General features: G+C 62.7%; 2 protein-coding genes across 4 annotated transcripts; one reads left to right on the top strand and one right to left on the bottom strand.

Moving 5' to 3' along the window:
• Positions 1-1,242: 1,242 nt before the first annotated feature.
• On the top strand, positions 1,243-10,917 carry LRRC47 (leucine rich repeat containing 47). Of its 2 annotated transcripts, XR_003523703.2 has the most exons (8): positions 1,243-1,884; positions 6,483-6,941; positions 7,127-7,243; positions 7,841-7,956; positions 8,515-8,617; positions 8,926-9,015; positions 9,144-10,163; positions 10,815-10,917. XR_003523703.2 is itself a non-coding variant. In XM_027615661.2 (7 exons), the coding sequence occupies exons 1-7, from the start codon at positions 1,258-1,260 to the stop codon at positions 9,390-9,392; spliced, it is 1,761 nt and encodes a 586-aa protein (XP_027471462.2). In that variant the 5' UTR covers positions 1,243-1,257; the 3' UTR covers positions 9,393-10,917. The 2 variants fall into 2 exon arrangements, 1 of the variants encoding a protein (XP_027471462.2); XM_027615661.2 differs by having other exon boundaries at positions 9,144-10,917.
• A 2,409-nt stretch (positions 10,918-13,326) lies between these two features.
• Positions 13,327-16,135, bottom strand: SMIM1 (small integral membrane protein 1 (Vel blood group)). 2 transcript variants are annotated; one of them, XM_027615677.2, is made up of 4 exons: positions 16,030-16,135; positions 15,635-15,771; positions 13,838-13,957; positions 13,327-13,565 (listed from the first exon to the last, which is right to left on the bottom strand). In XM_027615677.2, exons 3-4 carry the CDS (start codon positions 13,945-13,947, stop codon positions 13,439-13,441), a joined length of 237 nt encoding a protein of 78 aa, XP_027471478.2. In that variant the 5' UTR covers positions 13,948-13,957; positions 15,635-15,771; positions 16,030-16,135; the 3' UTR covers positions 13,327-13,438. The 2 variants fall into 2 exon arrangements, with proteins under 2 accessions (XP_027471478.2, XP_027471486.2); XM_027615685.2 differs by having other exon boundaries at positions 15,635-15,764; positions 16,030-16,120.
• Positions 16,136-16,203: the final 68 nt, after the last annotated feature.

Here is a 16,203-nt window from a genome sequence, read left to right as displayed (position 1 = left end):
AGCTAGGAAAGAATGTAACCCTCATCCCCCCTTCCTGCACCTGGCGATTAGTAGCACAAACATCTCGCTCCTCCCTTATCCCATGACTGCCTCCTTGCGTGCCTACAGGTCATCTGGTAAAATGCAAGCCTGCTTCAAGATGTTTGCCATCCCTTTGTACTCCTTTCCCACGCTTGGAAGCATCTGTCCTGGCTTTTCTGATAAAAACCAAAATAAAGGCTATGAGCAGAAACCAGCTGAGGCTGCCTCTGGCAGAGGCAGTCCTGCACGGCCGCTCAGATGGTTGTCTGAGAACTTTATTTAAGTGCGTGAGGACGTACGTGCTGCTTAAGCGATGACTATGTTGTCTTTTTTAATTATTTTTAAAAGAGGGAGAGAGTGTGTGAGCAGGGAGGGGCAGAGGAAGAGGAAGAGAGAATCTCAAGTAGACTCCATGCCCAGCGCAGAGGACACAGGGCTCAATCTCAAGGTCGAGAGATCATGACCTGAGCCAAAATGAAGAGTCAGCCGCTTAACCGATGGACCAAGCCACCCAGGCGCCCCTGGACTGCTCAGGGTCAGACCCGGGTGGGGGGGCCATCACTGCTCAGGGCCCTATCTGGGGTTGGGGGGGGCATCACTGCGTGGGCATGGGCCAGGACCTGGAGGGGGGGGAAGGCGATCACTGCTCAGGGTCGACCCGGGTGGGGGGGGCCATCACGGCTCAGGGCCCTATCTGGGGTTGGGGGGGGCATCACTGCGTGGGCATGGGCCAGGACCTGGAGGGGGGCGGGGGGAAGGCGATCACTGCTCAGGGTCGACCCGGGTGGGGGGGGCCATCACGGCTCAGGGCCCTATCTGGGGTTGGGGGGGGCATCACTGCGTGGGCATGGGCCAGGACCTGGAGGGGGGCGGGGGGAAGGCGATCACTGCTCAGGGTCGGACCCGGGTGGGGCGGGGTGGGGCTTCACTGCTCAGGGTCGCGCCCGGGTTAGGGGCGCCATCACTGCGTGGGCCCAGACCCGCGGGTGGGGGAGGCCACCACTGCTCAGGGTCGGGCAGGGTGGGGGGTGGGGTGCGGCGACCCGGTCGTCTGTGGGCCCCGGCCCCCGAGCAGCCCCAAACGCCCGCAGAGGCCCTTCCCTCCACGAAACACCTCCCCGCCGCTCTTCTCCCGGAGGCGCCCGGGGCTCGTGCAGTCCCCGCGACCTCGCCCCTTCCGGCCCCGGCCGGAAGTGACGCGTCGTGCCCCGGAAGCGCCCCTGGAGCGGCGGCGCGATGGCGGCGGCGGCGGCGGCGGCTCCCGCGCCCGAGGCCTGGCCCGAGCTGGAGCTGGCCGAGCGCGAGCGGCGGCGCGAGCTGCTGCTGACGGGGCCCGGGCTGGAGCAGCGGGTGCGCGCGGCGGGCGGGCGGCTGCCGCCGCGGCTCTTCACGCTGCCGCTGCTGCACTACCTGGAGGTGAGCGGCTGCGGGAGCCTGCGCGAGCCGGGCCCGGGCCTGGCGCAGGGCCTCCCGCAGCTGCACAGCCTCGTGCTGCGGCGCAACGCGCTGGGGCCCGGCCTGAGCCCCGAGCTCGGCCCGCTGCCCGCGCTGCGCGTGCTCGACCTGTCGGGCAACGCGCTGGAGGCACTGCCGCCGGGCCAGGGCCTGGGCCCCGCTGAGCCGCCGGGCCTCCCGCAGCTGCAGAGCCTCAACCTCAGCGGCAACCGGCTGCGCGAGCTGCCCGCCGACCTGGCGCGCTGCGCCCCGCGCCTGCAGACCCTCAACCTCACGGGCAACCGCCTGGACTCCTTCCCCGCCGAGCTCTTCCGTCCCGGCGCGCTGCCGCTGCTCAGCGAGCTGGCGGCCGCCGACAACTGCCTCCGGGAGCTCAGCCCCGACATCGCGCACCTGGCCTCGCTCAAGGTCAGCGGGGACCTGCGGGGCGGGCCGGGGCCCTGGAGGCGTGGCGGGGAGGGAGCTGCGCTCGGAGCCGGGCCGCCCTCCCGTGCCGGGGCCTCCAGCCTCGCGGGCCTGGCTCCACTGGCGCTGCGTTCTGCGACCCGTTGTTGCGTCGTTGTTAGCAAGCTCGGCCCCCGTCTCCGGTCGGGAGCAGGTCAGCAGCAGGGCCCCCTAAGTGTCTCTAGCTCCAAACACTTGTGATTTTGTGACCGTGGTGGGGAGGCGGCCCCCAGGCAAGGCTCGGGTGTGAAGTAACAGGCATTCCCGTAGTGCGGTTCGCTGTGATTTCATGTAAGGTGTTTCCCTCAACCCTGACGACTGCCTTCCAAGGGAAGAGGTTGTTATTCCTGTTTAACAGATGCCGGAAGGGGTTGCTCACAGTCGACGACAAATACTTTGGGTTTTCCTCTAGACTCCGTTGTCCAGGAGCTGCTTGCTTACTCCTCCCCAGCCCCCAGCATAATGCTGGGCGGGACAGGTGCCCCTTAAGCCTGCTGAGTAGGAGTGGGGAGGATGGAAATTTCCCGGCCACTCCTAAATCCAGTCTAGAGGCTCCTGTCCAGCACTGTCTCCTCTGTGTCTTTTGTCTTTCCATTTCATCTTTAAAAAGGCAGATCTGTATTTCTTCTTATTCCTACTTTTCATCCTTTTAATGCAGACTTTCTTAAGCGGTAAAATGTGTCTACATTGGTTCAACTGGTTTATTTCAGCAGAAGTTACTCTTAAGATATTGTCAACTGATCTGACAAATATGTTATGTCTGTGTACAGATCTAAATGCGTGTGCGTACGCGTGTATGGATGTGTGTGTACGTGTGTGTTTGTAGTTAAGAGAAAGGGGTGCCACGTGCTTGCTGGCATTTGCAGCGTGAGGCTGTGGGGGTGACTCCCGGGGCACTGTGGTCATCCAGGGCTGGAGGCTTCGCTTTGTGGCTGAGGTGTGACAGATCACGTACAACCCCGTTTACTCCATCTTCCCATCTGTCAGATCTCTCGGTTTTCCGGAAGGTTGGTGTACGAGATATGCCGCTGAGTACAGGTCGTGTGAGTGCAAAATCACTTGTTCTGCTTCTCTTCAGATCCAGAATGTCTTCCCGGTGGTTAGGTTTGTTTTGAGTGTTCTGTACTACGTGTGTGGCACCCACCAGTGATGTCCGTGGCCTTCGTGTGTCCTGACACTGTCGTTCAGGGGATGTCTCCTCTGCCGACCCTCCGCGCCCCCGCTAGGCTTCCATCGATCTCTTCCACGTGAAGGGGCCTGTCCCTGTCGTGGAGGGTGTGGCGCCAGAGCTAGCTGGAATCTCTTTTGGATTTCGATGTCCTCTGGAGGCCTTTCTAAGATGATGCCCCCGTGCACCGTGCCACTAGAACCATACGAAGCAGCGTTGCTGCACACGCTGGGGTTGTGCGAACAGACACCCCTGCAGCTGCTGTGGGAAGGCAGCTGGGGTGCAGGAAACTGAGCTTGGAGGCAGAAGTGTGGGCTCCCTCAGCGTCTCGTGGCCGTGCCGCTGGTTCCTGCACCGGGTCCTTGCCCGTGGGAGACTTGCAGGGACGGCCACCGTGCCACGAACGGGGAGGACCCCAGGACCGACCAAAGCCTTGTGCGGGAACAGCGACAGTCGTTTTACGTACTGACCGGCCCCCTCCCAGGGTGGCACAGAGCCACTGTGCTTGCTCGGTCCCGAGTTCAGCTGGCGGCGAGCGCAGGGCTGGGCTCGGCGGGAGCGCTGTGCTGGCTGCTACTTCCCAGGACATCCGGGCGCCGCTCTCTGCCCAGCAGCCTAGTGCACTTGTTCGTGGCAGCCCAAGGCTCCTGAGAGCACAACTGCAAGAGGCGTAGGCTTGGAGCTGGCACCTGGCACTCCCGCCGCGCCCGGCAGATGGGACGAGTGAAGCCCCGGCCACGTTCCTGGGGAGACTTCACGCAGGAGGTGAATTCCTGGGGCGCACGGCTCCTTAGGAGCCATTGGAGTAGCCGCACACAGGCCTCTGCCTGTCCCTCCCCTCACTTCCAGGGTGCTCCCTCCCCCAGGGAGCTGCCCCAGGTGGTGGCCCCAGGCCTGGCTGCCGTGAAGGCCCGACCTTCGTCCCCACCCTGGCAGCCGGTGACAAGGAAGTCCTAGAGATGGCCGAGTACTGTCTGTGCCAGACTTCACCAGCTGGTTAGCAGCCTGTACTGAGCCCAGTTCTGTTGCCGTCCTGCTGTCAGGCTTCACAGAGAAGTTGAACTTGGATTGTGAAACCTCTGTCCAGCACCCAGACACACTGAAGTTTAGAAGCCCTTCCTCCGCCTTTATCTTCCCGATGGGCTGCTTGGTGCCTGGGTGGGGTTTGGGTCCCCTCCGGCGGGCGTGCCCGCTGGAACGAAGACGGCTCCTAGCGCCCCTCTGGAGGTGGCGTGTTAGTCTCAGGGTCTCACAGCCAGGGATTTAGCACCCCTTCCCCAGCATACGGCTGGCCCTGCAGCGGTGATGTTCCCAGAGGCGCTTGGCGGCCCAGGCCCAGTGCCATCTGTGTGACCTGCAGGAAGGGGGTAAATGGGGTCTTCGTGTGTCGCCTCCAGGCACATTTTGGGGCGCCGGTCCATGTGCAGTTAATTCTACTCTGTGTTTTGTACCCTTTGGGGGTTGGGACGCACAATCTGAACTCGGCTTCCTGGTCAGAGACCTGCCCTCCTGCAGGAGTTGAAGTCCGCACTGACGTTCCCTGTCACCTCAGGGCTCCTCCTGAGGCTCCCTTGTTCCTTTAGTGTCCTTTTCTAGGCGTGAAACCCCACTGAGTCTGCTGCACTTACCTGCTGGTGTCCACATTTCTACAGGGCCCCCAACTTCCAGAACCCCGATCTGCCGCCTCCCCCTCCCCGTCCACATTCTCATGGGGCCCAGCCCAGGGCCTGAGCTGCCCTCTGGGCCCTGACCGCTGCCCCTGCTTACTGTTCTGAGATGTCCATGATTTGCTCGTTGTTAGCCGTGAAGGAAGCCCCCTGACCCGGGACCCTCACACCGTTGGCACTGTGGTGGGGGCGGCAGCCAGGGAGGTGCAGCCCCCCAGTCTGCCTTCCTCGCCGGTTCCTCCTCTGCTGTCAGCACATGGCGTCCACCTGGCCGGCCTCCTGCAGCAGTGACAGTGACCCCGACGGAGTCCTCCAGCTGGCCTGAGCCCTTCAGACAGTGTGGCGGACCCCAAAGCTGGTGTGTGCTACCCCAAACCTGACCTCAGAACACCAGCCCCTCGCAGCCACTCACAAGCTCCGATGGTGGGGCTGATTCAGTTCCCCTCCCCCACCCTTCCCAGTCCTGCTCGAGTGAGGAGAAAGGCCTGGTGAGGCACAGAGTGACCACAGCTGTAGGAAATCGTGTTGCCCACAGCCCCTTGGGGCCACTTGGTCCCCCCAAGGTGACTGACGGCCAAGTCTGGCTTACGTGCTTCCTTCCTCTCGTTGTCCCCGGTCCTGAGTGCAAGCTGGAAGCCGGTTCCAGCTGCTCGCTGTCTCCTGAGCCCTGACAGAGGCTTCGCAGCGGCACCAGGTGCTCGCCCGGCTGTGAGTTTGTGTGCTGGCTCTCGGGCAGCAGCCTCAGGATTGCCTCATTCGCGGCCGGGGTCTGACTCGTCCCCACTACCAGCCAAGCAGGCGGCATCTTCTGGATCATCAGCCCCTGCTCCCCTTTGAGCTCGTGACAAAATCCCTCACCAGTCTTGTTGGGGCCTGTTTATGTCCCAGTCAGGCCCAGGACTGGTGCTGGCCTAGCCCACCCAGGACCAGTTGTGTGTGTGTGTGTGTGTATACGTACGTGTACAGCGCGGGGGAGGGTGGCTGCCCTCTCACCACAGCTACAGGAGGGGAAGCAGAGGACCTACCCCAGACCCACCTACTAGAAGGCGGCTCCGTCGGTGTCCCTCCTGCCCAGCCCAGCTCTGGCGTGATGACCCCGCAAGGTGGCTGTTCTGATGGTTTCCATGCCGTCAGCGATGCTGATGCCAGGCGTGCGTGTTTGCCAAAGCCCAGTCATTAATAGTGATGGCAGGTTCTTCTGCATGGGCCGTAGCGTTTCACGAGCCTCCTTATGGCGCAGACAGCAGCGGCCCTGTAGCCTCCTGGGTCAGGATGGGGGCCGAGAACCCAGGCCAGCGTCAGAGCCGGTTCGCCATTCTGCACACAGGTGGAGTTGAGCGTGCTGCATCGTCTTGCTGGGGGCTTTGCATTTCCATATGAAGAGGAATGCTTGTTACTCATGCTGTGTTTTCTTTTTAACTCGTTTAGTTAAAAAATGTGAGCATCATTTTGTGGGGAACCTGTTTCTCATCTCAAGTACTTACAACCACAAGTTCTCGTTCTGTGCTCTTTTCTCTGTCACCTTCATCCATTGGGATAGTTGTCACCACAAGGAACCTTGCAGGGAGCAGGAAGCGTTTCATGGGGGTTGTTGGCAGCCATCACGTGGGCTGTGTGGCCGCGGTAGCAGGTGTCAGTCTGGGTACAGAGCGGGGGACAGGCCGTGTGGGGTGGGGCAGCGCTCGGGGAGGCAGTGTGTGATGGCAGGCCCTCCATCTCCTTCCCAGATGCTGGACCTCTCCAATAACCAGCTCAGCGAGGTCCCAGCAGAGCTGGCCGACTGCCCCAAGCTCAAGGAGGTCAACTTCCGGGGGAACAAGCTGACGGACCGCCGGCTGGAGAAAATGGTGCACGGCTGCCAGACCAAGTCCATCCTGGAGTACCTGCGCAGCGGAGGCCGGGGTGGCGGGCGGTGCAGGGCCAAGGCGGACGGCCCGGAGAAGGAAGAGGCCCGCAGGAGACGACGCGAGAGACGGAGGAGGGAGAGTGGCGAGGGGGAGGGGGAGGGGGTGGACAGCGCCAGCAGACTGCTGCTCCGCATCCTGCACGTGTCTGAGAACCCCGCCCCGCTGACTGTGCACGTCAGCCCCATGGTCAGGGACGTCCGGCCGTTCATCGTGGGGGCCGTTGTGAGAGGCATGGACCTGCAGGCTGGGAACGCGCTCAGACGGTTCCTCACCTCCCAGGTGGGTGCATGCGGCCCAGGAAGGGCAGGGGCAGGGCGGGTGTGCAGAGGCGCAGGGCAGGTGGGCAGAGAGGCAGGGCACAGGGAGGGTGGGCAGAGGGGCAGGGCGCAGGGAGGGCAGGCAGAGGGGCAGGGTGGGCAGCGCGGGGCGCTCGGGCACTGAGCTCGGCGGGTCTCACGTTGCAGACGAAGCTTCACGAGGACATGTGTGAGAAGAGGACGGCAGCCACCATCGCGACCCACGACCTCCGGGCCGTGCGCGGGCCCCTGCTCTACACCGCCCGCCCACCACACGATCTCAAGGTGCCAGCACGTGCCCCTCCCCGTTGGCACCTGTTTTGCGTTTCCGTGAGGCGCGTGCTCGTGACGGCGTGCCTGCGCTCCAAGGCAGCATCTGACGCTGCCCCCGGCGAGTACCTCGAGTCACACACAGGCCGCGTTTGCGGTTCATTGGAAAGTACACTCTTCACAGGAGGGAGTTATTTCAAAGTGGTTTCCTTCATTTGCTCAGCTTTCACCAAACACGGGTTTATGTACTGACTACAGAACCCCTCATTTGGGTTGACTTGAGTGAGCTTGGTTTGTCTGTTACGCCCTGGGGTGCGGCGGGGTCCCCGCGGGCAGTCCGGGAGCCCAGCCTCAGGCCTGGGAGACGCCATGGCGTGTGGCGGGTTGAAGGTTAAGCCCAGCTTCGGGAGTGCCGGCGTGTGTGGCAGGTCCCTGAGGGGCCTCTGGGGGCCTCACGTGCTCATGCCACCATCACAGGGAGAATGGAGGGGAGAGCCGAGAGGGGACACTGTGCCGACGGCCACATGAGCAGGGGACCGGCAGCGTGTGGTGGCCGCGGCTGTGAGGAGAGCTTGTTCCATCCGAGCTCACCACCAGGTGTTCACCCCACAGATCGTGCCCTTGGGGCGCAGAGAAGTTAAAGCCAAGGACCTGGTGCGGCAGTTACAGCTGGAGGCCGAGGAGCATAGGAAGCAGAAGAAGAGACAGAACGTGTCGGGCCTGCACAGGTCAGTGGCGAGCCTCCCCTCGGGGCGCTGCACCCACCCTGCAGGGCACACCTCCGGCCTCCACTTCACTCAAAGGCTGCCATAACTTGAGACTGTCCCTTACAGATGTTAACATCTCCCAAACTTCGTTCCCTGTGCTGTCAGGGACTCTCGTGTGGGGTTAAAGGAACCATGTCAGACAGGCCTCTTCTCTCGGAGCAGGGGCTTAGACGCTGCTTTGGGGAGAACAGGCTTTCTTAAGTGCGCAGGCCCATCGTCGGGAGGGACGGGGGTCCTGCCCACAGCACGTGCACAGGGACGGGGGAGGGCAGTGCAGTCACCCTGATGACAGCCAAGCCATCAGGCCTACAGCGTTTTGTGCACATCACCAGCGCCTCGGGTGGGGTATGGGTGGCCTGCTGTGCGAGGCCCACGTGAGGACAGGCTTTAGCACGTCTTCCTCCCAAGCTCGTAGGTGCCTGGTCTCACACTGATTAGTCTCAAGAGCTTGCATTTGTCCAGTGTGACCCGTAGGTGTGCGTTCCCATAGTTATGCCACCTCCGCGTTTTTCCCTGCAGATATCTGCACTTACTGGACGGGAAGGAGACTTACCCCTGCCTCGTGGATGCGGATGGCGACGTGATTTCTTTCCCACCGATAACCAATGGCGAGAAGACGAAGGTAGGGCATGGCCCGTGCGTGTTCGTGTGTCTGGGCCTGCTCTGTCGTGATGGCCCGTCCCCACACCAGACCGTGCAGGCCCCATGCTGTGCTGCCCACAGAGGCCCCCAGTCTCCAGAGCTCGTGTCCCTCTCAGCGCGGTGCTGCACCAGGCGTCACCATGTGTGCGTTCCCGCCTCTGCCTCTGTTTGGAAAGGGGACGGTCCCAGTTTGCTTGGCACCATTTTTTATAAGTTTTTCCTCAGAGCACTTGCTATTGTCTCTGGTAACTGTATTCTTCCCTAAAACCCCTCTGATTTCTTTTTAAGATTAAGAAAACAACTTCTGATCTGTTTTTGGAAGTAACAAGTGCTGCGAGTCTGCAGACCTGTAAAGAGATCATGGACGCCCTCGTGCTGGTGAGTCCACGCTCTCACCCGGTTGGCACTCTGGCCACAGGGATGGACGGCACGCCCTCCGTCTTCCTGCCGTCCCTCGCATGCACAGCTGCCCTGGTTTTCTCTAAAAGGGTATTTTTCCTTTGCAGAAAATGGCAGAAATCAACAAGTACACGCTAGAAAATAAAGAGGACGGATCACTTTCAGATCCCGAAGCCGACGCGGCCTCTGGACAGCCTCCGGGTCCCAGCGGGAGCCCAGGTGCCACAAAGGCTGGGAGCGCCTCACTGGTGGTGGAGCAGGTCCGGGTGCTTGACGAGGACGGGCACCTGAAGGTGGTGTACCCCTCTAAGACAGACCTGGGCCTCGCCGCTCCCCACGTGACCGTGATCCGCTGAGCCCTGGCCGCCGCGTGCCCACCAGCGCCGCCACGCGGTCCTCAGCTGCACCTGTTGTGCTGACGTTAAGTTATTCCTTACGTTCTCACCCCGGTGGTTTTTAAGATCCACGCCTCTGTTCGGTTGTCTGGACGGTTCCGTCCTGTCGCAGTGACGCCACATTGCCACGGACTTGAATCGTTTTGCCTTTCCAGCACCAAACTGTTTTACTAAAGCTTTTTACGAAATTACTCAAATATCAGAATTAAGTGTTCGAAACATTCTGAGATCATGTGAACACAGCAAACACCTTTATTCAGGGGAAAAAAGACTCAGAGGTTTGGACATTCAGCTCTACGCTGGGAAGCTAGACGACGTGCGCTTCAGTGAACTGCACCACCATTGTTTTTCTACAACACAGCAGCTTTTAAACCCGCACCGTGCCGGCGGCGCAGCCTCAAGATACGGAGTGACGTCCCGTCCCTGGCTTGCGCCAGGTCGTCATCTTTTTATGAAAAAAATATTTTTTAGGTGACCTTAGAATTGGCAGAAGCATTTTCTTCTTCCTGTTGCGGTTGGATGCATTAGGGGTAGCGCGACAGAGTCCCCTCGTGCGCCCCCGAGAGAGGAGCAGACATCAGAACGCACAGCTCCGGGCTCGCACGCAGTTCCCTGTTGCGGAATTGGCTTCCGCGGACCGGCCGGGACGTTCCGTTGTCAGCCCGCTAGAGGACAGACACGGGGACAGCCGCGGAAGGTGAACTTTGAAGCCATCAACCAGAGCGCAGCCAGGTGTGAACAGTTCTTCAGCATTTTGTGTTTTAGGTTATTTCCAGTTTTGAGTGTCTTGGGCCCTAGACCGTGAGTCTGCATTTGTTTCTGTGCGCAGGTACCCCTCCCTGGCCACGGGGTAGGTGGCGTTTACTGACCTCCCTGCTTCATGGTCTGGGAGGGTTACGAGACACTCAACTGGCTTTTGGTATTTAGTGACCCCGTCGGTGTCACGTTCTGTGACCCGCAAGAGACAGTTTGTGTGTTCTGCTGACTTGGGGAGCGTTTGCAAGAGGCTCAGTGAACCCATGCATTTAGCCATCAAAACCAGACATGGGGTTGGGGGGCAGCTCACGAAGGCACGTGGTTCTCCCAGAGCTCAGCCAGCCTGCTTTGTAGGACCCACCACAGCTCTCTGGGCACCTCCTGGCCTTCCCTTCGGTCCCTGGGCTGAAGGAGGTGGGCCAGATGGTGGCTTTTCCTCGTTTTGTTAGCCCCAAACCTACCAAGCATCCGTGCCGGTGGCTCTGGCTTGTCATGTCATGAGCCCTGGGCACTCAGGGTGGCGACTGCTGTGGGTGGCCTGGCTGGCATGGGTCTGTGGCCAGGGGGGGAAGGGGCACGTCCTGTCAGCTGTGACCTCACTGCCGGCCCATGGCCTTTCTGACGCAGCTCAGCCCCGTGTGAGGTATGCAGATGTGTTTGACTTACCACCAGAAGCCAGACGTCCTTCCTCTTTGCCGGTCCAGCCCACTAATAAACGTCATTTAATATCTGTGTTTCTCCCCAGTGAATGCTTTCTTGGCAGTATTTCGGGGTAGTGACTTTGGGGAAACAGAGGACCTGAAACCCCCCTTCCCAGCCCAGATCTTGCCAGCAAAACACAAGAGGGGCTTGATCACAGGCTCTGCCCAGAGAGGCTGCTGGGCCCTCCAGGCCTGGAGCGGGAGATGGACCCCCTCCCAGGGCACCTGCCCCCCCCCGCAGGTCTCACTCCTGGGTCTTACATGGGAGGGGAGACTGCCTGGCAACTCAGCAGGTGCTGTCACCTGTCCCTGGCCAGGGCCTGGGGGGCCACATCTGGTGGAGGCAGCTCACAAGGAGGTGATACGTGGCCCAAGGGCCTCTGCCTGCAGTCTCCCCACACAGAGGCCTGGCTGCTGGTGCAGCCCACAGAAGGAGACACGCACGTCCTCCAGGGAGTGGGCTGGCGCACCCTGCTCTTCGTCCTGCGACTTGCTGGGCCTCGGGGCGCACAGAGCATGAAGGCCAGATCCAGATGGCTTTTGTCATCTGTTGTTACCCATGGGGTTCCCCCCAACCCAGGGAGGTGTTTGTGAGGACCCGCGGGGATCACTGGGCAGTGCTGGGCTGAGCTGGGGAGGCTCTGAGGACACCGCCCCCAGACGGGTTCCCCGTAGTGCCCCTTGTGCGTGGACCAGACCCGCTTGCTGCCCCACCTGCTCTGTCCTCCCTCCTCAACGTGCTCCAGCCTCGGCCCCCAGCCCCTCCCGCCTCACTGGTCCATCAGCAGACTCGGTGCATCCTGCCCAGGGGCTGCTCAGACAGTGGGACCCCGAAGCCCACAAGGCGTTCTGGAAGTCAAGGAGACCAGAATGGCCTCAGGGACGACTGGTGGGTGGGCAGCTGCCAGGGGCCCTCCGCTTTTCTGTCCAGCACCCTGGCCTGGCTCTTGGCAGAGGCTGCACCCAGTCTTGGGGAGACCCAGCCCCTGCACCTCAGGAACTACCAACGTCCTAGAGCCCATGCAACCCAGCTGTGCCCCCCCACCAGTGCCCACCCTGTGGTGGCTCCAGCAGGGGCACCAGGGTAAGGCTGGCTAGATGCGGGTCGGCTGGCACGCCTCCCTCAAGTGTGGCTGAACAGGGCTGGGAGCGGGGTCTTCTTGGAGACGGGTGCTGAGGCCCGGAGACTAGGGCTGGCTGGACCAGACCTCTGCCCCTTAACCAGCATCCCTTGTCCCCACCCCACAGCAGACCCCCATCACTACCTGGAGACCCCAGCGCAGGCCAGGCCCGCCAGGCACCGCGCCCTCCTTGCGGGCAGAGCCAGGGACCCCCTGGGTGGTGCAGCCGTCCCTAACAGGCAAGCCAGTCTCGCGGGGTCTCTGCCCTTCCCTGCCAGCTTGGCCTCTGACATGCGGGTTTGCCACGTGCCCTCCGGTCTCGGGCTCCACGAGGACACTGACTGTCCCTCATCTCCCGCCCTCAGTCCTCCAGGAAGCAGCGTCTGCTAAGGTGTTTCTGGCAAGGCTCTATGGGGCCTGAGACGTGAGCCCGTAGTCAGTAGGTGGGGGTGGACACGGGGCCCCGGAGGGCACTTCCTGGGAACAAGGCAGGGGCACCGGACTGAACCTCTGAGCCGAGAGGCCTTGTCCGCGGCCGGTCAGGTGAGGCAGGAACAGGCCCCGCCAGCGGCCAGTCCTCGGGCCTGCCCCCGGGGGCTCACGGCCCACAAGACCGGCCCAGCCAGGCAAAGACACATTCCAAGGCCCAGAGCCAAGTGGGAGGGAGGACAGGCCCTTCCCACAAGCTTCCCACTGTTGTCCAAGTGCCCTCCAGCTGGCCTCACACCAGGCAGGCACCTAGGCTCCTGCAAGAGGCCCTCACCCATCCTTCATTCAACAGACTTTAATGGCTGCATTGGCACCCAGGCTCCCACAGGGCAGGGTGGGGGAAGCGCCCTCCCACTGGATCTGCTCCCTCGGGGGGAACGGCCAGTTCACTGCAGGGAAGACTGGGCGGTGGGTCCCAGACAAGGGCTGAGGCCTCTCTCCCCACCCTGGGGGGTGGCAGAGGGACACACACGGCCCCCTCAGAGCCATCCACGCAAAGCAGGAGTCAGAGGGCCCAGAGAGGGCAGGGGCCTATTCAGGGCCCCACGGCCCCACAAGTTCCCCTCAGGAAGGACCCCTCCCTGGGGCTGCCGGGCCTGGGCGCTCTGCAGGGGCTCTGGAGGCGTGTCCTGCAGTCCCAGCTCAAGCTGGCCCTAGTCTCCTGGCCATTAGTGTCTTGGGCTGGCCGCCTGCGCCAGGCACGGGCACCTGTGTCCCTGTTCGCCTGTGTGCCCATGTGCTGGCCAGTGACCTCGGCACCCTGGGGTCTGTGTGTCGGGGGTGGGGGCGTGCGTCTGCGCAGAGAGAAAAGCCTTCTGTACACGAGGATCATGTATATGGGGTTCAGTGTATACAAAGGGGGTTCTGGCGTACAGGGCGTCCACCCGAGCCCATGTCCCCACGCACGGCGGCCAGCCCCGAGCGGGTGTGCTGGGCAGCCCTATTTGCACTTGTGTACGTAGTAACCAGTGAGATAGCCGAGGATGAAGACAGCCCAGAAGAGGGCCACTCCGCCCAGCACCTTCATGGCGATGCCCAGCCTGCCCGAGCACAGCTTCCGGGAGACCCTAGGGAGAGAAGCGCCCCCACATGAGCCCCTGAGTCGACCGGGGGGCTAGGCCGGAAGGGAGCGGGCCCTGGGGCAGGTGGACCCCGAAGGAGGGTGGTCTGTATGGACTGCTGACTGGGGAGACAGGAGGGAGCCCAGCGAGGGAAGCCGCACACAGAGGTGCAGGGCCCCGGGTGGCTGGGACTGTTGGGGCTGCGGTGGGGGGGCCTGCAGCGTGGAAGCCGCCAGGAGGGGACGAGGAGGTGGAGGGCTCCTCCTGCGGGCCCTCACCTCTCCCAGCTCCAGGCCTCCTCTGTGCTGGGCCCAGCCACCACGCGGACTTCGTCGCGGCTGCGGTCATCCCACCTGCTGTACTGGACGCCGCTCTCCTGGGGCTGCATGCTGCGGGGGCTACGGCAAGAGGGGCAGAAGGTGGGCTGAGGCGCTCACGGGCGGGGAGACCGAGGCAGGCGTGCAGGGCCCTGACTCCCTGTAAAGCATGGTCCCGGTGACGGCAGTGGCTGGGGCTCCGTGTGGAGCTGCGTTTAAGGCCAGGGTCCGCCTGGGGGTAGGGGCGGGGGTGGGGGGACACGACGGTGGGCTGGCTCCTTCCCCCGAATCTTCTCACCTGGCTTACCAGGGGACCGGGATGCCAAGTGGTCCAGCCACTTGCCCAGGGTCACATGGGAGGAGGCCAAGCAGGAATTCTAACCCAGGGAGGCTGCAAACCCTTCCCTCAGGAATGCGAGAGGCTGTCTCCACCCAGCCCAGTCCCGGGCGCGGGGGAAGGAGAGGGCCTCTGGCAGAGCCGAGGCCACCCTGGAGGACAGCACAGGATACCGTGGGTCCTTGACCTGATAACTGCCTTCCTTCCCTCCCCATTCCTGGCAGATAAGGCCCCGGAGCGTCTCCGGAGGCTGGGAAGGCAGGGGATGGGGCGGCGGCTGGTACGGCCTGTCTGGCAGGTCGGGAGAGGCCTGGAGCGCCAGAGCAGCACCCCAGCGTGTCCAGTGTCCTCCGGCCTGTCCGACTCGCAGCCCCTCGCCCCCGACACTGCCTGTGGGAGAAGCCAGAGCCCGGGGGGCACCTGGGCCTGCTGGGAGTCCAGGGGCTGGAGAGGCAGGGGCCTCTCTTCTAGGGATCCCCTCCCACAGAATCCTGGAGACAGGCTTAAAGGCACAGTGGGCCACTGAACGGCAAGAGGCCAACCCAGAAACTCCTGCGACCTGGAAGTTCTTAAACCCCTGACATGCCTCCGTGTCGTCCCTTTCCCCAACCCCAGCCCAGCGGGGAGGGAGGAAGGGAGCTTGTCTCCCAGCCCCAAGGCCTGCCTGTCAGGTGGGAGCACCTGCTTTGCCACAGCCACTCGGATCAGGGGCCGTTCTCAGGCCCGAGGGACGCCAAGTGTCTGCAGAGTGTGGGCTGTGCCTTCCCAGGTGTGCCTGGGAAAGGGGCTCTGGACCGACTCTGCTAGCTGTCTACCTAACGTCCACCCCCTGTCCACCCTGGAGCAGAGTCCCATTCTGTGCCAGGCAGCAATGTGCCACCCCAAATGACAGCCAGGGAATAAGACAAACTTAATACCCTGGCCCCTGGTCCCCCAGGTCAGCCGGATGAGGGCAAAGTGCTGGGGTGTAACAGAGCTGGGGAGTTCTTGCTTTCACCAAGGAAATAGCAGCCACTTCTTTCTTCCTGCCCAGGCGTGATGGCCGGAGCGGCAGCAGCCACCTTGCAGCCCAGATACCCATCCAACACCAGCCCTCATCCTGTGGACTCTCCAAATCCACACCAATTACCCGCCCTTGGGCTTCTTGGTGAGAAGAGTCAACCCCCACCTGTTCAAGCCTGGGTTCCTGGCGTGGGCAGCAGAAAGCATTTCTAACTGATGGAGACTAGACTGGCTCTCCAGTCATCTCAGTTGGACAAAGCCACTAGAAGTTGGTGGGGTGCCTAGAGCTGAGATCCTGCAGGCCTCAATCTCCAACCCCCACCTGGAGACACCCGCCAAGCTGGGGACCCTCTGGGCGTACTACCGCATACCTTAGACCCTTTTGCCCCCAAAGCACCTCCGAGGAGCCCACAACTTACAAAGGGAGAGTCCTGGCGTGGGGCCCGGACTCCGGCGCCCAGAAAGGTGGTCAGGTGGTCTCTGCCCGGCCAGTGGATCTCGCCCGCCTCCTCCCGGGCCGCAGGTCAAGGTCCGAGGTGCAGCCGATGCCTGCAACCTCAAAAAAAAAAACAAAAAAAAAAAACAAAACAGAACATAAAGAAAAGGTGAAGAAGAGCGGCCCTTCGAGGAGCGGGAAGGGGGTTGGGAGCGCTGGGGTGTCCAGCGACAGCAGGAGCCGGGCAGACATTTCCCGCACGTGGCCGCCCGGCCTGGGGTCGCTCGGCCGGATCAGCGCTCCCCCCGCCGCCCACCCCGCAGCTCCAGGACTCCCGGGCGGCCGCTCGCAGGGCACGGAGGCCGCGGCCAGGCCCACCTCCTCCGTCCGCCTGCACGAGGAAGCTGCCCCCGACGCGCGTCCCACCAGCGCCTCCGCCTCCTGCCCTCCGCGCCGCGCAGACGTGTCCGGGCCGGGAGGGGCGGGGCCTCGGGGGGGCGGGGCGGCCTGGGGGCGGGGCAGGGGGCGAAGCCCGCACGGGGGCGCCGACCC

This window comes from Zalophus californianus, chromosome 4, assembly GCF_009762305.2.
Source record: "Zalophus californianus isolate mZalCal1 chromosome 4, mZalCal1.pri.v2, whole genome shotgun sequence".
NCBI lineage: Eukaryota > Metazoa > Chordata > Mammalia > Carnivora > Otariidae > Zalophus > Zalophus californianus.
Note: the sequence above shows the minus strand (reverse complement) of the source record. Positions and strands in the feature narration are given on the sequence as shown.